The sequence below is a fragment of the Serpula lacrymans genome, assembly GCF_000218685.1.
Source record: "Serpula lacrymans var. lacrymans S7.9 unplaced genomic scaffold SERLAscaffold_2, whole genome shotgun sequence".
NCBI lineage: Eukaryota > Fungi > Basidiomycota > Agaricomycetes > Boletales > Serpulaceae > Serpula > Serpula lacrymans.
Window position 1 is genome coordinate 814,105 of NW_006763291.1, and position 20,362 is coordinate 834,466.

At 45.0% G+C, this 20,362-nt stretch overlaps 9 protein-coding genes across 9 annotated transcripts; 3 read left to right on the forward strand and 6 right to left on the reverse strand.

The window, feature by feature from the left end:
• Positions 1 to 1,063: 1,063 nt before the first annotated feature.
• SERLADRAFT_341298 (uncharacterized protein) lies at positions 1,064 to 3,004 on the reverse strand (the record flags this gene model as incomplete). The annotated part of the gene is made up of 10 exons (XM_007313350.1): positions 1,064 to 1,134; positions 1,189 to 1,273; positions 1,326 to 1,380; positions 1,420 to 1,553; positions 1,609 to 1,787; positions 1,836 to 2,066; positions 2,118 to 2,287; positions 2,344 to 2,542; positions 2,595 to 2,719; positions 2,781 to 3,004. Coding segments are annotated over 10 exons (1,473 nt in total), but the record flags the coding sequence as incomplete, so codon positions are not given.
• A 630-nt stretch (positions 3,005 to 3,634) lies between these two features.
• SERLADRAFT_345418 (uncharacterized protein) lies at positions 3,635 to 4,354 on the reverse strand (the record flags this gene model as incomplete). Its single annotated transcript, XM_007313351.1, has 4 exons — positions 3,635 to 3,783; positions 3,839 to 3,906; positions 3,964 to 4,019; positions 4,076 to 4,354. 4 exons carry the CDS (start codon positions 4,352 to 4,354, stop codon positions 3,635 to 3,637), a joined length of 552 nt encoding a protein of 183 aa, XP_007313413.1.
• Positions 4,355 to 4,582: 228 nt separating this feature from the next.
• Positions 4,583 to 6,912, forward strand: SERLADRAFT_433169 (uncharacterized protein; the record flags this gene model as incomplete). The annotated part of the gene is made up of 10 exons (XM_007313352.1): positions 4,583 to 4,647; positions 4,702 to 4,708; positions 4,797 to 4,829; positions 4,884 to 5,144; positions 5,193 to 5,357; positions 5,410 to 5,706; positions 5,764 to 5,967; positions 6,021 to 6,117; positions 6,166 to 6,379; positions 6,432 to 6,912. 10 exons carry the CDS (start codon positions 4,583 to 4,585, stop codon positions 6,910 to 6,912), a joined length of 1,824 nt encoding a protein of 607 aa, XP_007313414.1.
• Positions 6,913 to 7,115: 203 nt separating this feature from the next.
• On the forward strand, positions 7,116 to 8,974 carry SERLADRAFT_456566 (uncharacterized protein; the record flags this gene model as incomplete). Its single annotated transcript, XM_007313353.1, has 6 exons — positions 7,116 to 7,253; positions 7,309 to 7,329; positions 7,383 to 7,836; positions 7,897 to 8,086; positions 8,136 to 8,657; positions 8,709 to 8,974. 6 exons carry the CDS (start codon positions 7,170 to 7,172, stop codon positions 8,782 to 8,784), a joined length of 1,347 nt encoding a protein of 448 aa, XP_007313415.1.
• A 432-nt stretch (positions 8,975 to 9,406) lies between these two features.
• On the reverse strand, positions 9,407 to 12,334 carry SERLADRAFT_359343 (uncharacterized protein; the record flags this gene model as incomplete). The annotated part of the gene is made up of 22 exons (XM_007313354.1): positions 9,407 to 9,594; positions 9,646 to 9,709; positions 9,762 to 9,837; positions 9,892 to 9,934; positions 9,994 to 10,028; positions 10,083 to 10,222; positions 10,274 to 10,380; positions 10,434 to 10,523; positions 10,580 to 10,612; positions 10,675 to 10,861; positions 10,917 to 10,994; positions 11,047 to 11,126; positions 11,182 to 11,232; positions 11,289 to 11,307; positions 11,364 to 11,391; positions 11,446 to 11,506; positions 11,562 to 11,632; positions 11,696 to 11,715; positions 11,765 to 11,837; positions 11,894 to 11,972; positions 12,037 to 12,148; positions 12,198 to 12,334. The coding sequence occupies 22 exons, from the start codon at positions 12,332 to 12,334 to the stop codon at positions 9,577 to 9,579; spliced, it is 1,602 nt and encodes a 533-aa protein (XP_007313416.1).
• Positions 12,335 to 13,812: 1,478 nt separating this feature from the next.
• On the reverse strand, positions 13,813 to 14,566 carry SERLADRAFT_456568 (uncharacterized protein; the record flags this gene model as incomplete). Its single annotated transcript, XM_007313355.1, has 3 exons — positions 13,813 to 13,935; positions 13,994 to 14,201; positions 14,253 to 14,566. 2 exons carry the CDS (start codon positions 14,503 to 14,505, stop codon positions 14,002 to 14,004), a joined length of 453 nt encoding a protein of 150 aa, XP_007313417.1.
• A 102-nt stretch (positions 14,567 to 14,668) lies between these two features.
• Positions 14,669 to 15,356, forward strand: SERLADRAFT_456570 (uncharacterized protein; the record flags this gene model as incomplete). Its single annotated transcript, XM_007313356.1, has 1 exon — positions 14,669 to 15,356. The coding sequence occupies one exon, from the start codon at positions 14,796 to 14,798 to the stop codon at positions 14,955 to 14,957; it is 162 nt and encodes a 53-aa protein (XP_007313418.1).
• Positions 15,357 to 15,617: 261 nt separating this feature from the next.
• SERLADRAFT_456572 (uncharacterized protein) lies at positions 15,618 to 16,487 on the reverse strand (the record flags this gene model as incomplete). The annotated part of the gene is made up of 1 exon (XM_007313357.1): positions 15,618 to 16,487. The coding sequence occupies one exon, from the start codon at positions 16,328 to 16,330 to the stop codon at positions 15,785 to 15,787; it is 546 nt and encodes a 181-aa protein (XP_007313419.1).
• A 1,297-nt stretch (positions 16,488 to 17,784) lies between these two features.
• On the reverse strand, positions 17,785 to 20,069 carry SERLADRAFT_456573 (uncharacterized protein; the record flags this gene model as incomplete). Its single annotated transcript, XM_007313358.1, has 15 exons — positions 17,785 to 18,113; positions 18,176 to 18,201; positions 18,254 to 18,360; positions 18,419 to 18,474; positions 18,530 to 18,625; positions 18,678 to 18,776; positions 18,830 to 18,842; positions 18,897 to 18,938; positions 19,001 to 19,192; positions 19,247 to 19,318; positions 19,369 to 19,388; positions 19,443 to 19,582; positions 19,638 to 19,663; positions 19,717 to 19,934; positions 19,993 to 20,069. 15 exons carry the CDS (start codon positions 20,043 to 20,045, stop codon positions 17,885 to 17,887), a joined length of 1,389 nt encoding a protein of 462 aa, XP_007313420.1.
• Positions 20,070 to 20,362: the final 293 nt, after the last annotated feature.

A 20,362-nucleotide genomic window follows, 5' to 3' on the forward strand; every position in this document is an offset into this window, starting at 1 on the left:
TTCATTGGTATCTTTTAATCTTAAAGCATGTGGGTCTTCGTGGTTGATGTATATTACAATGTACACTACTATTCTTACGTCTTTCAAATTTTGAGGGAGTTAACAGTTCTTTCTTCGTGCCGTCGTCTGGTAGTATCGCGTCTCTCAAGGGATGTCTGCCGTAGAACCTATCTCTGAGAGCTTTTCAAGTAATGGTACTTCGTCACAAGCCAAATGAGGATCTGCCTGAGGCACTGTCACAGGAATAAGAGATGTGGAGTCCGAGCTGTGGCGCCGTCGCAACTCGAGAGAACAGGACAGCAGACGAACTTAGATTCGAAACAAGAACTACGCGGGCACGACACGAATTTTCAATGGAAGATGTACTAGCACGTGGTAGGGATCTAATTTATAAGATCCGCCAGAGATTGATACCGTGATTTGGTGTGTTGAGAATGTTGCAGATAATAAGGTGCTTTTATACAACCAATTTGAAGGGTCAGATTGACAGAATCACAAAACAAAAGTTAATATTGATACACAGCATTGTCAGTGTCATGCCATATTATAAACCATAGATACTATTCGATAATAGCTTAGCAATACGTATATATCATCGTCCTTAGGGAAAAGCTGAATGATCACGACTCATAATGCCACGACTCGTACTGGAGTATCTTCAGCATTGCCTCGAAAATGCGACCTGTCCGATACCGTCTTGACTGCTGTTGAAGTTCTCTGCGTTTGGTCTGCCGTGTTCTTTGTCAGGTTGATGTAAACCTTTGGGAGTAGCAGAGACAACGCCTAGTGGGATTTCCGCGGGCTTGGAGGACCGGCCGGCTGAAGATTTCTTATCTCCAGACGACACTCCAGGTCTGCGTGAATAAAGAACGGGAGTGCTTTGGACCTTGAATGCTAGACTTAAGATCGAAAAAACGAAGTGAACAAGGAATATCCAGGAAGCTCCAACGATGTATAGCGCCTTATGGTTTTCTGCAACCTTGACGATGTCATCTCTCCGCACCACTTGGCCTTCCGAAGGGGGAGGTTTGTATAAAGTTAGCGGGCCTGTGGGTGAGCCACCCAGGGACTCGGTAGTCTCAAGGATATCAACAATGAGGCGCTCTACTAAATCCTCGCTCAATGTCTCCCGGACTGGATAGCATTGTTGAATGGTGATTCCTTACGGTAAACGATAGTATTACTCACCGACAACTCGCAAAAGCTCAACATTTTCCTCTCCCAGGGGTGCATTGTAGTTTGGAATAATCCAGCCCTTAGCTTTGAGCATCATCTTGAAATAACATGTATGAGGCTGATAGCACAGATTCAACTATAGAACATACCGGAATCCATTCTTGCTTGACGTGAGGGTAAGTCGCTTTAAATTCGTCAGATAGCCTACAATCAGCAAGAGACAATTCGAGCCATCATTATTACAAGATTAGGGTAAAAACTTGCCTGAATGTAACCACCGGCAACCCTATCTGATAAAAGTTTGGGTCGTCTTCATCAATACCTTTCGTAGGTTTACTTGCTGAACGATTAGCAGGCTTATGGATATTGCTCAAAACCTTCATTCGCAGATCATTATTCATCGATTTATGTGAAGTATATCCATAAACATACCGTGAAATATGTACTATCCAAGGCTCTACTCAGTAATCTCGCATTTCGCAAGTCCTTTATCGCGATCCTCTTGTAACCTTCGAAACCGAGGTTGAGGAAATTGAACATCTGGCAGAGAATTGGTGCAGCAGGCTTCGAAAAGTTGAGAGTGAACGAGTACTCGGTACTTCCAAGGTAATCTATCATTAACTGTCAGACAGATTCTAACCATACTGGAATGAACTCACGAAGCTCAAAAATGAGGTCTTTATGTAGGAAACTCTCGTCCCTCCAAAGAATCCACCCCAAGCCAGCGTAAACCAGGCCAAATTTGTGACCAGAGGTATTGATCGAATGAACTCGAGGAATATCGAAACTCCATTTGTAGTCCGGATAGGCAAACGGTGCGAAGAATCCCCCCGATGCACCGTCAACATGGATCGGAACATCTAATCCAGTTTTGGCCTGTAAATTATCCACTGTAAAATGTAAGCATAATTTTCGCGACAAGAATCTGGCTAAGTACATACACAAGTCGCTCATCTCTTGCACGTTCTCAAAGTGCCCAGTATAGGTACTTCCTAGAATAATCATTACACCGATAGTGTTCTCGTCGACATATTTGATAGCTTCCTTGGGATCCATGATGAAATCACTCTCTGCCTTGACAGGTACTAAGCGCGTTTCTACATCCCAATACCTGTGATAAGCAAGTTGAGGTTTGGTGAGTAGAGCCAACACTAACAGCCGACCTACCTGGCAAATTTTTCCAAAGCAACTTGGGCATTGGCTCCGAAGACAATGTTGGGGTGGGAACAATCTTTTCCTGCGTCCTTGCGCAGCTCTTGCCAGCGCTTTTTCATAGCAAGACCACCCAACATGATGGCTTCAGAAGACCCCGCAGTAGCTGTACCGATAACTTTACTATCTTTCGGTGCTTTCCAGAGGTCAGCAACTTTTCCTTCTATTTAGTACAACTGCTTTTCGGTAAAGAAAACTTAACCCACTCATTGAAATACACCGGCTGTGAATGACCTGAGTAGCAGGGTACTCGTCTAGGTCCACGGCATTCTTGTTGATGTTCTCCATTATGAGCTTTTCTGCCTCCGGAGGCATCCATGTGTGCACAAAACTAAAAAAAAAAAAAAACTTGATTCCTGCTGTGAACACTAAGCAATATTTGCTATACTCACGAAGCCAAGTTTAGTGTAGGATTTCCATCTAGGGTCATTTCGTCGTGTATGAGCTGATACGCAGACCTCGACGGAATACCATTAGTAGGCAGTGTATATTTCGGCACCTCAGCAGCATCTTCGTCGCGACTCCACGACTGATGATAAGTTTTTCGAGAACTATCTGTGTAATGTTTCCTGTGTGGATGGTCTTTCGACTGTTCAATGACATCGTCGGCGTTGACTAACAAAGTTGTCTATGTGATGAGTTTCAAGGTCAATATTTAGGAATGGAGAGACGTACTGTGTCGCGAAAGCATGACGGTTACTCTTGATAATAAAAAGGTCCTAAAAGGGGACAATAGGCTCGAGCTCAAACATTTTATACCACTGCATGCCGAGGCAGGACACAAAGGACGTGAAGCAGTTTTCGGGCCTGGAGGGGCGAGGATAATAATGAAATGTGCGCGGTGTGAGATGATCTCCGTAAATACATAGACACGTACCACCCAAAGGTAAAATTAAAAGAATGGGTACAGTGCTTTTGGGAGACCATAGTTCTAGCGTTCTAAAGCTGGTGTATCGCGAGGTGTAAGCTGCTAAAAAAAGTACAGGATTTCATTGGTGGGTTAACGAACACACCGCTGTTTAAAGTTTCCGTGCCATAAGGGCAGTCCGTGGAGACCAATAGCATGGAAACTGCGACCTGATAAGCACACACGTGAATGCATCCTGTTCGTCATATCACAATTTAAGTTCTGACGAGAGTCCTTGCAATCGTGAGGAGAGTTCTATGACAACAAGCAACTTCGAGCGAGACTTTGACGTCAAAACAGTGCAAAGTTACGTAAATTGACCTTTAAGTATAATGTAGATTACGATGTCTCTATAGTGGGCGATACTGCAGGCGAAGGGGGTACCACTGGGAGTTCAGGTTGAACCAGCATGTTGCCCAAACGAGGAGGCGATGATTTTGTAATGAATTCCATAGTTGTAGGCAGTTTATCCGCTGCTTGACGCAGGGCTATGAAAGCAAACAGCGCTGAGTGAATGCAAGAAATGTTCATAACTGTACTCACCATCTCTCGCCAGCTCTTCTCTGATTGGAGTCCCTCCAATTTCAAAGATTACTCGCCCGGTAGGTACACTGTCAAGGTTAAACACTTGAGCGAGTTTGCTACAACCAAAACTACAACTTGATTACCGCGTTGCCCAAAATTCGAAAGTTCCTTTTCCTTTACCCATACGCGTTTCGTTTCCCTAGGTACAGATCATTGTCCATACGGAGAAGCGAAAAAAAGAGCACGAGTGATTACCTTGATGCAAACAGGGATATCCGGGAATACCCTCAAGTATACTTTCGCTCCTTTGACCACTTTGATTTTTCTCTTGATGACTTCCTCGGCTGTTGTCAGTTGCTTCGCACTAAAACGGACTCCCATTCCCTTGATCCTGATACCCCATTCGCCGTAGGCTAATGTTGTGCCTTTAGTTGAACCACCAGTTGGGATAGGAATGCGTCCTTTGTGACGTTTTATGTGCTGCACTTGCCTGGGAGCAAGCTGTGAGCGAAACCTCGCTCCAAGTGGTGCCATAGGAATGTGGTTCTGGACGACATTCGATAAGAATGAACCGGAACGCTGCCAGACAGTCTGAGCTAGCACAGAACGTGAAGTAGAAAAGGAAAACATGGCTGCTTATGTAACCGCACGTCCATCGCTTTCGCAGCTTGGCGCGGCTCTACTGTGGTTTCCCTTCTGGCAGGTTACCCTCAGGCATCACCATTCTGCTTTTTCGTAGAATATTGCCATCCTCTCACCAACATGAGCGATAGAAAAAGAGCACTTGAGGGTAACGGCGAATCGTCTGTCGCAAAGAAACTTAGAAGGTCTGCCTTTTTGTTGCTTTGTTCCAATTGTGTCTAATCCTACAGTTTTTCTAGTGATACTGTGAGTTAATTCCTTTATGTCTCAAGGTGAATTCACCTTCTACATCATTCTGACATGTTTCTATAACCTCTTTCTCCCCCTCTTCCAGACTCCTACTAATGGAGCATCCACTTCAGGCGGCGTAAGTTCTCTGCTAGTCATTGACCGCTAATGTAAGCTAATTAGTACAAAAAAGCTTTCGGGGGATGCTCTCATTGCACAGAAGCGCGCAGAAATAGCTGCTAAGGTTGCGGCTATGAAGAAAAACATTCCTGGTGTGAGCGTACCTCCCGCACCTGTTAAAGTAGCTGCACCATCTCCGAGCCCCGTTGCCAACGGATCTCCCGCTGCTGCATCTGCAACAACCACAGATGATTTAGCCCGTCGGGTTGCTGAGGCTAAGAGGCGTGTAGCCGATGCACAGAGTAAACTAGCTGTGAAAGATAATCCATACATGGTACGTTATCTCCTCTCGTAACTCGCCATCACCGAACTTGCTTTCTAGTCGATGCCCCAAACTGGCAAGAAAAATCGCCCTGTAGAGCCAGCTCAACAAGGTGCTGGTCTCAAAATGGCTGCTCACCCTCTCCTACTCGATACGGCTCCCACTGCACCTCAGTCAAAGAAAGACCGGTACAAGCCCATGCAGCCCAAATTTGCCTCTATTAAGGTCCTTATTTTATTATATATCCTGTAGTAACGATGTCTGATACACTATCTAGGCTAATATTCGCAATGCGCCTACTCCGCCCCCTGCTCCAACTCCGGTCCCCATGCTCGAGACAAAAGCCAATCCATATGCATCAGGTGGTCCCCCCGCCAAGGAGAGTGGCTTTGAGGGGGTACCCAAGGAGCGTGCGGGACGGAACTTCAGGTTCAATCCCAAGGGGAAATACGTGCAACTAGCAAATCAAATGAGACAAGAGAATCAGCTAGAACAGCTGAAACAGCGTATTGCAGAGAGTGCTCGGAAGGCTGGTTTGGACTCTGAGTTCGATTCTCTTGAGAAAAACATCAGAGTGAGTGCTTTTTATGCCATATAGTTTCTCGGCTGATTCTAGCCCGTTTTTCATCAGCGAGATGCCCCACCTGACGCTGAATGGTGGGACGGGGCATTGCTACCAAATAAAACATATGAGGATCTCGCGCTTGGACTATCGGCCCTCAATATTCGAAATGAAGACTCGCCGGTGACGATTTACATTCAACATCCAATTCCTATCCCTGCTCCAGGTGAAAAGAGTAAAGTAGCATTGAAACCTATGATGTTGACCAAGAAGGTGAACACAAAATCGTAACTTCCTCTCTCAAGGTCGCTGACAGAGATAAACAGGAGCAAAAGAAGATGAGGAAACAACGTCGTCAGGCTGAGTTGCAGGATAAGAGGGACAGAATTCGGATGGGTCTTATTCCACCCGATGCTCCCAAAGGTGAGCCTGATTATCTTTGGTGTGGCCGTTGAAGCTGACTTTTATCAGTGCGGTTGTCAAACTTGATGAAGGTTCTTACATCAGACGCTGTGCAAGACCCTACAAGAGTGGAGGCTCGTGTCCGCAGGGAAGTTGCCATGCGAAAACATACGCACGAGAAAATGAATGCAGAACGCAAGCTCACAGATGAACAACGAAGAGAGAAGGTGGAGAACAAAAAGGTAGAAGAAGAAAAGAAGGGTATATATGGTGCAGTCTTCAAGTCAGTGTAATGGTTACTCGAGTTCATAGCGTTACTGATAACAACCTTGCAGGGTGAAATCCTTGTCGGATCCTGCTCACAGGTTCAAGGTACGAAAGAACGCGGAGCAAATGAATCTTACTGGCCTATGTATCTTCAACCCTGCGTTCAGCATGGTATACGTCGAAGGTGCTTCAAAGTTCATACGGAACTATAAGCGCCTGATGATTCATCGTATTGCTTGGACTGAGGCCGCGCGCCCTCGTGGTGCGGAGGATGTAGAGATTGATGAAGAAGATCAGGGAGGTGAGGGAGATGCGATTGCTAAACCTAAAGCGGCCGCTACCCCAGAAGATGGCATGGGAGGTGGCTCCCTGGAGGATAACGCGTGCTATCTTATATGGGAAGGACAATTGAGGGATCGAGCTTTTAGCAACTTCAAACCGAAGAGTTGCCCGACGGATAATGTGGCAAAGGAGGCACTTGGCCAGAAGCTATCAGGATACTGGGACCAAGCGAAGAACTGGAAACCGGAAGAAGAGGAACTTTTCTAAGTTCCTAAGTAGCCTTTTCTCATCTTCCTTTTCCTATTATTGTTTGTGTTGGTCGTTTTCTACCATGTATGTTATGTTCTTAATCCCTGTTATTTAAGAAAGAAATGGCAGGAGGTTTCTGCTTTATATCAATTTGATGTTGTTTGGCAAAAGTCTCAAATCCTAACATGCCTAACAATTGAAAGTTGGTGGTAGGCGATGGCGAAATACACTTTTAGTATGTACGGTACAAGTTGCCGCTAATCCGAATTTCCATCATGTCTAATCGAAAATCTTCATACAAGTTACCCCCCACGCTCTTGACGGACAAGCTTCAATCCCAAGAGGCCAGGCGTAGTAAGGTTTGTTCTTTCTGAATCAGACTAGCAAAGCTTAATCTGATGAAACCGATAACAGGCTTTGGAGGAGCAGAAACGTGTGTGTGACCTGTATCAAACAACCTTGATCGCCCCTAAATATCTTTACAATAGCGACGTGCACAGAAATTTGACTCTTCTAGAGGGCTTGACTCGTTTGCCAATCTCAATCTTGGCCCTTCAGATGATGAAGGTGATGAAGTATTTGATGAGGGCGCTGAAGTAATTCGCGAAGGCGTAGCGAATTTTGCCTCGATGATACACACTTCAAATGCCTCAGAAGCGCCCCAAAACACCGTGACGACCAAGGAAGCGGAGAAAGAGAGCAAGAAGCAGGCGAAGAGTAGGCGAAGGCGGAAGAAGGCAAAACCAAGTAAATGGGCGGACAAGTGTATGTATGCGGAACTTCTGGAGATGAACGAAGACGATATTTGGGGCAACAATAACAATAGTGGACCTGATGGTCTCCCTACAGACCTTGAGACTGGATGGGTGGCGGTAGCCCCTGTTCCAGTGGGCAAGCGTTGTCTGGCAATCACCCACCAATCTGCTGGAGTCGTTGGAATATGTTTGTTTATTTTTCCTTCACCTGTTCTGCAACTATATGATCTTACATTTACGTCTCAAGCCCCCAACACAACGCTACGTTCTCGACTTCTTGGTAAATTGCTCATGCCACGCTTTCCTTCCTCCCTCCCACCATTGACAATCCTTGACTGCATATTGGATCCTAATTGGAGGGATAATGGTATATTACACGTACTTGATGTACTGAAATGGAAGGGTCAAGATGTGGGGGATTGTGAAACACCTTTCAGGTCCGTACGTCGAAATTTATTTCATTTTCGATGCTTACATTACGTGTAGGTTATGGTGGAGGGACATGCGGCTGGATGAATTACCAAAGTATTCAGCCCCATCTACTTTTACGTTTTCAAGCCCATCGAGTAATAACCAATCAACCGACACCATTTCTGAGACTCAATCCACCTCAGATCAGCATTATCATTTTCCATACCCAACATCATTTGTTCCTATACCTTACCACACCAATACGACATTACCATCCCTATCTTCTTATGTCATCCCTCTCGCTCGTTCCTCTCGGCTTGTCGCTGTGGATATTCCTAATGCCTCAAACCCCCTTGTGCCGAATACTATGGAAGTCGACTCCCCCGGGTCAAACAATATTATACCATCGCAGGTTGTTACCCCAAGTTCTGCACACGTGGAATCAGATGGTCTTCTTCTCTATGTATCTCAAGCAACTTATGAACCGGGGACCAGTCCACTAAGTTGCTGGATACCTAATAAACATTACAGTGAAGTTCCAAGGGATCAAAGCCCCGCCGCAAGCACAAGAGAAATCCCTTTGGATCTGTTTGAAAAGTACGTTTATAGCCAATGAGTTGAGTTAAAACGCTCAAATGTTGTGGTTAGGCTTATTCAACGGCGCCTAGCGAAAGGGCAACAAGTAAACCAAGAGGTGGTCCCTACGGACATGGAGATGGCGTGATATGGTTTCACACACAGTGGAATGAATATCTCAATAACCAACGCTACATATACAGCTGTAAAAACTTATGTGAACATTTAGGGAGAAAATCCTCAGCTGGACGAAACCAACTTCATTGAGTGAGTCATGTACCTATGGGGGAAAATCTATGTACAATATATGATAGAGAGATAAAAATGAGATAAACATGAGGTAAACATACCCTCAGTTAGATAGAACCAACTGAGGAAAAGAAGAGAAGGCGGTATATAAACTAAGTGGTGGTGCAGTCACACAATTAGATGGAACGCTTGCATTGAACCTGAACAGACCCCTATAAGGAATCAAGCTTTAATCAAAGATTTAACTAAATCTTTCAATTCGGTGATGGTACCACTCTGCTTATCACACCTGCCTCCCCAATTCCTCTTCGACCCGAAAAATCGCTATTGACATTGTTGTTATCCGCAAGACAAACGCAGTATGAAGCAGATGCGACTCGGACCTTCACTACAAACTTAGTTATCACCTTGACCTGCACTCTGAGCTCCCAAGGGATTTGTTGGTTTTTAAGGTGCGTTTATAGCCGACGAGTTAAAACAAAGCGCTTAGCGAAAGGATATCAAGTCAACCAAGAGGTGTTCCCCTACCACGCACATGGAGATGGCATTGTCCACAAAGAATAAAAGTCTACGATCAACGCTATATATACAAGTATACAGACTTACACGACACACAAAAAAAACATGTTCATCACACATTCCACCCTCTGCACGGAGCAGGCAGTATCTAGTGTGTTACCCGGGGAAGGTTTTATAAAGAAAAACGTTGCTGCAATCAATATTTAGCATGAATCAAATTACGCGAATGCGTTCGACATACTCTTAAATGTCTGCCCGTTATCTGGACAAAGGGTACACTCAGGATACCTAAACCAATAGCCACGCTGGAAAAATATCAGAAAGAGCCTATAGCAAATGTGGAGAAATTAGACGCACGCAGCTTCACAGCCGAAAGTCTCCATAGCTCCGTCTTTGTTTGCCCATGGTACTTGGAAATAGGCGACACTGAAACCTGTCATATGAGTTGTCAGCAAACGTTTCACATGATGGTAGATAAGTGATTTACCTCCAAGGGTTCTGGCGAGATTAACAAGCGCACTAATTTCGCCCTTGTTGTGTATTACCTCGTTAGAATCAGCCTTAAGACAGTAATACTGCGGAAACATACCTGTTGTTTCGGGAAGCAGTCGTTACAATAGGCATCTTTGTAGCAACATCAGCTTCATTTCGAATCGACCGTGCTTAGAAATTACTCACACACAGCGACAGTATTAACCATGACGGCTATCTGCGCTATGCCCCACCCCATAATGACAGCTGGAACGCTGAGTTTTTCCAAGCCCGAGCCCAAAGTGACGAATCCGCAGACATACAAAGGCATAGCCACATAACAAGCCCTGCAAGAAAATCGGGAAAGTTACCAGGCGATGGGTTGTAGTAAAGCTTACCACAGTCGACTTTCAGCTTCGAAGACACCTTTGTTTCGGCGGATGCTAATACGCATAATCCAGTCATTGAGATATCGTCCAATTAATTCACCAAGGAGGACGCCAACCTAAACAATAGTGATTGAGCGAAATGAATGTACGTCACTAGGAAAAACAGTACGATGGGTGTAGCATAGAATGCAGCGGTGATGATCTGGTCAAAGCCAAAGCCTAAAGGTGGGGCGGTTCCAAAAAAAACCACGTTGGTGACCTTCATCAAATCATCAGGACTAGCAAAACGACAGTGCTACAACAGTTTTAAGTCACATTGAGACCAGCCGAGAAACCAAAAACCACTGCCTGCAAAAGTAGCGTAACCACGTAAACAGTTTATTCCAGAAGCAGGGTAACGAGGACTGTACCTCAAAAACAAGGATACCCAGTAGCTGGGGCCGCCAGACAACATTGAAAGGGCAAATAATAACGTCCCACCAGGCAGATCTAAACTTTGCCATTTTGACACCTGTCAATCCCAGTAAACTTTCGATGCGATACCGAATGCCGTCGGTTGGTCGTTTTGGGATAGGTTTGACAGTCCGATCGTATAGTCTACAATTATATTGAGAAAAGACAGTAACTGTGGTCTTCAAAGAGGAACACTGACGTTTCCTGGCCAAAAAAAATGATCAGGAACAGGACCAAGCCTCCGTAGATGCATCCTATCCCGTAGGCCCATCTCCAGCTGCAGACAATGGCTTCAGTCGATTAATAAAGAACGATAGCTACCACAATACCTTGCTTTCGCAACAAGGAAACCAAACAAGAATGGCGAAAGGAACGGAGATACGACGAATCCCATGGTCCAGATATTGAGCTTTGCATAAAAGTCAGTGGAACCAGCCTGCGATAGGAGTATACACAAGACTGACCTTACGCGCTTGTAGATGGAAGGGATATATGTCTGTCACAATATATAGTCCCTGATATACATTCTTGTCAATGGTTGTATGGTATGACCAAAATATCTTGCACTTACAGTCACTTGTGGGCATGTCCTGTGATGCATCGTCAGCTCTTCCATCCTGGATTATTCATTAAAAAAACACATTACCCGAAGAATGCAGTCAAACAGCGCATTGCTGGTATTGAGGGCTCGCATTAGTCAACGTAAACGATAAAGCTCGAAGGCTGACCTGTAAAGGTATTCAAATTGGGAGCTACTGCACATCCAATCAAGAACAGAAGAGCTAGAAGCTGTGTAGATGATGATCGATTAATAGCGAGGCCGTTTCTAAAAATGAGCACTGACCTGCGACCAGAAAAGGATGGGAAGGCGTCCAAAGCGTCTCATGAGCATCACACTAAATATACTACCGAAGCCTTATCGGGGACAACGTTAGAAGGCTGTTATATTGCGTTGTACTATAAAAACCAGCAGCTCACCCAAAAGAAAGATACTCCAGCTATTCTGTGATGAGTATCAACACAATGATAATCAGCGAAGATCCTTACTTGGATGTCAAGTCGTTGATTTCCCCTGTCGTGGTATTGAACTGCTTAGATAGCGGGAAGAGTGCCGCAACCCCTGTGAAGATGCTGGTTCAGCGACGCCTTACATTATGGCTAATGAACGTAGTTTACCTATACCAGAGTCGAAATCTGGTACAACGGCAGCCAGAGTGGCGATAAGCAACTGAACGGCTTTGCGACCGTCGCTCCACTAACAATAAAAACAATGTTTTTGTCAGAGACGATGTAAAAAAATAACGTGTCTGCATAATCACGTTTTGTGGATCCTCTGGATCATCTGTAGGTTGAGGCCATAGTACTTTCGTTCCATCACTTGTAAGCTTAAGTTTTGTCGCAACAGCTTCACCGAATTCTAGCTTGGCCTCCCTAAAAACCAGCTTCAGCGAGGACTTGAATGGAATACGACTGAACATACAATGGGTCGATGACGAGGCGACCAGCATTGTGCTCGTGATAAGACAGCAAGTCGATTTCAGATTCGTTGACACTGCTTGTTATAACGTCGACCTTCTTCTCGTCGTCAAAAGTTTCACCTAACTCTAGGGCGGCCATCCTGGTGGTGATTGAGGGTAATTGTCAACCAGTGTACATAGCATAACATGCACGTACTATAACACATGATAATTAGAACCTTGGGGTAGACCACTTCATTGGTGCCCTGGACATAAAGGCGATTTTTCTCTCACAGTTCTCACCTCGAGTGGGAAGGAAGAAGGGTCACGATACACTATTACTTATCAATCACCGGAGGAGTTTCCATTGATCTATACCAGACTCGGGTTGATAGATCGGACATTCCACAGGTGCGCGTAAGTATCATGACATATACGGCATAACTAGCGGTAATAAGTCAAATGGGCGTATCCATTGAGCTTTTTTGAATGGTCACTAAGGTCATAATCGTTATACGGCAGTCAGAGTATCGAGTGGGTATTCAGAGGCGTAAGCCTGAGCACAGTGGCATGCAAGATAAGATATTGATACACCAATCTCAATCGTGGGCATCTCGGCGGTCCGCAGTAGTGCATCCTGATTGGCACATCGTCCGGAGGTTTTGGTGAATCGTTGTACATAGTACCGCGGCCCAAGTAAAGTTGGAGTTCGTTTAGGCTCAATGTTTCAACAGAGAACAAACACGTACCTACTGAGAATGCCTGTGTATTATACCTGAGGACGTCCGGGTGCTATCCGGTTGGGCGTGGAGCTGGCACTGGATTGCGAATGGAGTGCTTATGGTTGATATGATCTATGAACCTGTGAAGTTTTGTAAGTGATTGACGTTCAACAAATTCAGCGGCCATTACGTACTTACATGGAAGAACTTGAACTTGCAGCTGACCTCCGAACCGAGGATCGAATCTGCAGCTCACGCGGATCTGTACTTACTAGTCTGATTCGTGAGGCCTGAGAGGCATGATATTCTCAATTGACTTTCCAGAAATCCTTGAGAATTGCGATACAGTCCTTGTACCGCCTGACCAATTAGCACTTGGGAAAAAGTCCCTACTATAGGTGTGCGGTTAGCTCGGGTGCTGAGCGCTGAGCGCCCCATCGTTCTTTCGTCATCTGACGTTGAACGATGGTTATACGAAATTGGTCCCAGAATTTCAAGGATCGGGTTTCTGAGAAAGGCGTAATGTCTTGGCAATTGAATGATTGAGATGGTCCAAACTGGTCAAAAAATAATACTTGCTGCGCATGACTCGGATGCTATGCCTTCGACGGTAATGGAACCAACGATAAGTTTCGTGAATCAGTGTCCAACTCAGACAACAAAAAAAATCTTCGCCTGGACTGATTCACCTGTCAATTGTGCCCAGCTCAGTCTTCTCCAACCCGTCGGACTCACGTAACTAACATTTCCAAGAATCCTTCCGTACTGTGATTGAAAACCATGAACCGGTGGTTCACCATCACGCATTCTATAACCGCACCACAGACCATTGGACTCGATCCCAGCACCATGGATCTTATTTTGGAACATGTAGTTCGGCTTCTCGTACGTAGCGTAAAGTGAGATTGGAACTATGTTGTGCTTTCAGAATGCAGGTTCAATATGCCATTAATGCGAGTAAGTCTAGGAGCTGTAATGACTGCAATCTCGTCTGGAGTATGAACAGTTGAAAATGCCAAGAAAATCTTCCCCAAATCTACTGATTGTTGAAGATATACCATCATTAAAAGTTTTTTGAATATTATGTAGTAACATACAGATGTCATTATGACTGCTTGGATGGCGCGTCAAGCATGAGCGGTACACCGTCTTCAGCCCAACTGCCACCAGAAACCGGCTTCCGCTTCGCACGTTTCTCTGCTCTGTTAGCTTCAAGTTTCCAGCGAGCCGTAATTGATTTATAGCATTCTTGGCAAAGGTGGTGGGCAAGCTTCGGTGCCCCACAAGCTGGACAGTTGACAATATCTATATGTAGCGTTGGCGTTTTGTGCCTCAGATAAAGAAAATTCGACGCACTCATTTTGTCTTTCAGTCCTTTATTCGCGCTACGCATCGACTTGCGCGAATGTGATACTTTTTTCTTCGGAACGGCAAGTACAATCGAAGGGAACAGCTCGAGTAGAGACTCTAAGCGTGGTATAGACCAATTGAAAGGCTGTTGAGTACTCAAGAAACTTGGTAGAATAGTCGCCGTCGCCAGTGATCTTGACCACTGCGCTCGTAGAGCAGATAGAAATTGATGCGCTGGATGAAAAGCTATGGAGGTCATCGTGGTTCAGTTGGACAATCTTCACTGCAAAGTCTACTCCAAGTTGTTGCAGGTAGAGGTAAAACGTACGGAAATTGCTGTGTCGCTGCATAAACACTTTGTCACGGTCACGGCGCAACTATGTGCGTGAGAGTTTCCATGCCGCCCTGGTGCCAAGAAGTACAAGGACTTGGGACTCTGCTGGCACCAGATAGCAACTGGAATGCAAGCCAAACAAGGCTTGGAGCCACACGCTTTGTTTTAATGAGGACCTTGGAAACTTTGCAGCTCTCAAAAGTTTACTCGTTGAAATGTCTACTACAACGACTGCACAAACCCAGGTTCACGCTCAGCATGTTCCTGTCGACGTAGCCAGAATGCCAGCCTCGGGCTCCACAAATATCTTGTTGGAGAGTGATTTGGCTGCCGTTGAACAGCTTTGCCAACCACTAATATGTGGGGGTGACAGCTAAAGCTGCGCCGCAATCATAATTCACCTGCTACTCCTAGCCAATCTTTCCGTACTGTCAAGCTCGCACATTCTACAAAATGACTCGTTATTGCTGAGAAGGCTGCTGCCTTGGAAAGGGTTCGCCACGAGAAATTCCTGTTATCTGCATTCGAGGACGAAGCACGTGATGCTTCGAATAGGGCAAGGCAGGCGGAAAAATACTGTGATCTGATTCGACAGATATTTCAAGATGATTTTGCTAACTATGACGATGAAGATGAGGAATAGGATTTAGTTGACGAGGATGATTTAACAAAAGAAGGAATCAACATCAACGGATAATCTCGTGCCATGATACTCTTTATTCATTCGAGTCGCATACTAGTACATCCGCGCAATCCCAGGTGTGAATACCCACGAGCTACTTTTACGACGATTCTCATTCGTTTGTAACTGAGATAGACATTGATGTATACTACTTACAAGCTCATAAGGGGGTGTGCTGTGCGAGGTTCTGACTGTAGATAAGAAAGTGATGTGGTCAGATGAAGATATTGTAGAGGATAAACAGCCCCTATCTTTCATGGCTTTCGTTCTTGGCTACCAACTATCAGGTTCCGTCAATAAGTATTTACTGCCAGTATCTTTCACGGTATTTCTGAAGCCTCTGGAGATATCATAGCATGAGCGCACACGACAGTGTTCTATATCGGCGCCCACAGCAAGCCAGACAGCCCAACTGTGCATGAATACCTAGACCATAATGTTTTACATGCAGCAATGAGTAATTTAATACCTCTTGTTAAATTGATAATCAATTGTGAATGTTTTTTTTCGCCATAGCAGCCCCTACCTGTAGTAGGTAATATATTCCCCAAATTCTTCGTCGTTATCATAAGGGTCATCTGCCTCCATTTCAGCCCGCTCTTGTGTCCCACTTAGTGCCTGCTCCGGATCCTTAGTTAGCTGGAAACCACAGGCTCTGCGAACTCCACGAGCGATCCACGTATCAGACAGTCCTTCCAACATGTATCCCATACCTCCAGGGCCCCCATACCTGTATCCGCTCTCGCAGTCTTTCTCCTCATCGACACATGCAATGTGATAGCCAATGCCAACAACGGCAAAGAGCAAGCGTACTGTGTTCACTAGTTTACGCCTGCGCTTAATCACCCCCTCTTCATCTTTCGCATCCTCTATTGGCTTTCCGAACAGGGTCTGATAGATACCCAAGACGTCTCCCTCTGATAATTCAAATTGACCATCTTCTATCCTTTTCCACTTTGGGCCAGAATTATCACCATCCAGATCATCATACATACCCCAGCTGATTGACTGCCAATGATTATATCTGTGTGCATCCTTCATGTCCATACCCGAAAGCTCCATGGACATGGCTAGAGGATTCGCCGGTCGAGAAGAAGGATTGTTATCGACCTTGTACCCAAGAGAGTACCGCCACTCGATCTCGTTGTAACGTGGACGGCAGTGGTAGTAGAGATGAACATCGATGAATGCCGGAGCGCTAGGGGAGTACAAGCGTACGAGGAGGTCTACGGTGCGAGGTTCCGGCTGTCGATAAGAAATCAGGATGATCAGATAAAGACTTAAAAATGAAAAAAAAAATCAAAATCGATATCCGTACATTATCGTCCATATCATCGAAGTTAGCGTCACATTTCAGGACGCAGACGCATTGCTGTAATGTCTCCTCTTCCAGGCCCATATCCCCTTCTATCTCTGCGACACATTGTCTGACAGTATCGGTTACGATGGTGTCGGGAGTTGTCTCACTCGGGCCTTCATCTTCGTCCTCATCAGGTTCTTCGGGGAAGATATCATCGAAGGTAGATTCGACATCGTAAAACGTTTTATGCCGGTTTGTAGTGTAGTTGTTCCAGGCAACAACGGATGCTGGAATAGGGGATAATAAAGGTCCGAATTTGTCTTCTGCAAGCTGCAAACCTTCCAGCTCTTGTCCTGCAGAGTCCGCTGAGCTCATCGAATGGTCGGATTCATATGTGGGCTCTGCGAACATAGCGAAGGGGGCTTAGGGCACTTGCCTCTGAGGGCAGATATATGAAGGGTCACTAGCAAGGAGCTCCGATGAGTAAATTAAAGTTAAATCCGGAAACCTGAAGTACGTACCAATTACTATCGCATGCTGGTGATCATTGGCACTGACTAAATTATATGTATCGGAAGTGGCTCTTTTTACATATTGGTACAATACCCTCGCATATTATTGGCCTGAGCCCTAACACGTTGCCTGCAGTCAGAACACTGGGTAAAAATAACACAGCACCGTTGAATAGCCAATAGATACGACCTTCGCTTGAAATTTAGTTATCACCTTGATCTACGCTCTCGAACGTTCTTGCATGGTGTTGCAGGTACACCGCTTTGTTAATTGCAAAGCACTCTACCCTGTTTTCCCAGACCAATCTACCGACATGGCCAAGACACTTGATATCGACTGTCTGCAGTAGTATTTCAAGCGATCATATAACTCTATGATCAAAAGAATAAGTCCTTCCTATGCTATACGATTGCTGAATCACTCACATCAACTTCAATACGCTGATACCAAAACTGCAGGTAAACTGAGGCACCATAAACAATAGTGATCATGTTGATAACAACACAAGTATAGGCGGGATCAGTTATCGCGCTTGCGACGGTTGGGGTGATGCAGCAGGCTTAGTGGTTTAATAATTGTTCGAACAAGAATACACTGTTCGTCAACTTTGAGCATTGCAAGTGGTGGAGGAAAGCCTTAGGAGGATATCAAGTTTCAAAAGAAATCCCTTACGAGAGAATCGTTAACTGACTGTCGCATGCCAACAAATATAAACAACTCCAAGGAAAGTTTGTATTGACATGACCTGTTAGTTAGATATAATTAACAAAGATATAAACAGTTACTTTAAGATATTAGATTTTCGCATTTCAACTCTCGCCGTGCTCTGCATCTTGGTTACTGCTCTTTGTTTCCACCGCCAATCTATCCATCAATTTTTTGACCTCTCTTTGCCAATCTGTCTTGAGGCAAAGGTAGACACCCCACCCTGCACAATATACCAATGAGACAGTGAGGCCCACCCACAGCCCAATTAATTCCATATCATGCTTGAATGTTAACCAGATACCGAAGGGAATACCTATGATATAGTATGCGCTAGAAGAAAATTATAAATGTCAACTTTGCTGCCACAAATGCAAATGACAGTTACTAATTACCTCAAATTCAAAAGAGCGCCAGTGAACTAAAGGGGTAACAAGGTCAATAGTAATCATGGACGTATCGTGAATACATACTTGTTTACCCCTAGCTCTCAGGATTCCGGCTGTCACAGCACTAACGGCGTCGAATACTTGGAAGAGAGCCACCAAGGGCAAAATGGAAGCCACAAGCGTCACCACCTCTGGGTGACAACAAAGAATGAGAAGAAAAAAAGTATCGGTGCATTGCAAATAACTAACCAGGATCATCATTGAATAAATGACCCCATGACTTCCGGAAGGAAAGGTACAAGACGCTAAGTATCGATTATCAGCGATGCGTTGCCTTTCTTCCACGAGAAAACGGTATACCTCCAAAATGAGGCAATGATAACAGCCATTACCACGGATGTATTCGCAGAAACCCCAGCTCGTTTAGCCTTTCTCTCGCCCAGAAGGTTTCCAATGCTGCCATCCAAGTTTGATTAGATTGCCTCGGAAAATAAGTGAGATAACATACCGAACGGAGGTTGCAACTCCGAGCGCAAATGGTGCCTGAAACGTAGTGGAGGCAGAAACTAGGAGGACAGACTGGGCCGCTAGGGAAACTGGCCCTAGTCTGAATAAAAGAGTTAGTCATGCAATTGGCCTGGGTTATGAATATGCACATACAGACTAGCAGCCACTATGAATACCCAAACGTCAATATCCTCTTAGTGGATAGAAGTGGTAAACTTACATCCAACAAGCTCCCAAGACCACCACTCTGAGGCAGTTTGACCTGTACAATATTTGAGAATTAGTGACACTATAGAAAATGTCATAATGACAAAGGTTACTAACCAACACCTGCAAGTCCTAATTGCACAAGGACCCCCAAACTAGTGAAGGACCGTGTTGTCAAAGGATGCCAAGCAGTGTTTGGAACGAAGAAAATACCGTAGACCACTGAGGCCACGGACACAAGATTGAAAGATATTGATGTGGCGATAGGCGCGCCAATATAACCTAGCCTAATGGATTCAGGTCCCCATACTGAAGGTCAGGTAAGAAATGCAGTAGAAAAGAAGATAGGTACGGCAAACATACCAAATAGATAATTTAATAGCACGTTTATTGGTGCTATTACGAGAATTATACGCGTGGGCACAGCAAATAAACCTGCAAGGCCGTCAGTAAAATAATAATATTAACATCTTACAAATACATACCTTGAGATTGGAAATAGCGTCTGAAAGCAAACACGTGAAGACGACGCGCTGAAACTTCATGACTACGCGCTTACCTTGATATAAGATTGAACGCATAGGCAGGGAGACCTATCGATGACCATTTTAGGTATAGAGCAGCGAGTTGTGCTACTTCTGGTTCTTGTTGTAATAATAAGAGGATAGATTCTGCATTGAACCAGATAACAAAAACAGGCTATGATCGAGCTATATGCGTCAATGAACTCTGATGTCACCCAAAAAAGACTTACGATCAAAGTCGCACCCATCACAACAGCTGATGCACTATTTTAAGTTACAAATCAGAGCAGAAGGCAAAACAGCACACACCCATGCGCTGAGACCACAAGCCAACAAGTTGAGGTTGAGAGGATGTCCAAGCTCCGGGAAGCATGGTGTCAAGAGTACTGGCAAAGCCTTGAAAAATGCTATAACCAGAAACATTAGCAGTCATAGACCCGAGTGTCGCAGCTGCGAGAGCGGTAGTTGAAAGATGGCCTATGGAGACCACAGAAGCCATTATAAGGCTGTATTCGAAAAGATGGGTACTGTTTGAGGGAGCTGTTAGTATGATACTATAAACGTACAATAGCGAACAAGGCATACATAAAAACGGGCACGGTATACTTCGTGAGGATCCTCAATTCCTCCTGAAACATTTTGGTAGTACTAACATCCTGCGCATCCACGTCTTCTTCTATGCGGGGCATAAGAGGAGCCAGCAAAGGGGTGTTTTCTGATACATTTACATGAGGGTATACCTGGTTGGCTGGTAAAAGGCTCATGTTGGGCTGAGGGGGATGAATGTAGGAGGAAGGAAAGCTGCTACGGCGCAAGGCGGCGCCAGCCCGAGGAATACTGACTCCACCATCGATATCAGGTGTCTCTGTGCCGTTCTCTTCGGTCCCGTGCAGCAAGGAGTAATTCGCTTCCTCATCGTCAGTATTCTCTATAGCTACTGCGAATCTGGAAAGAA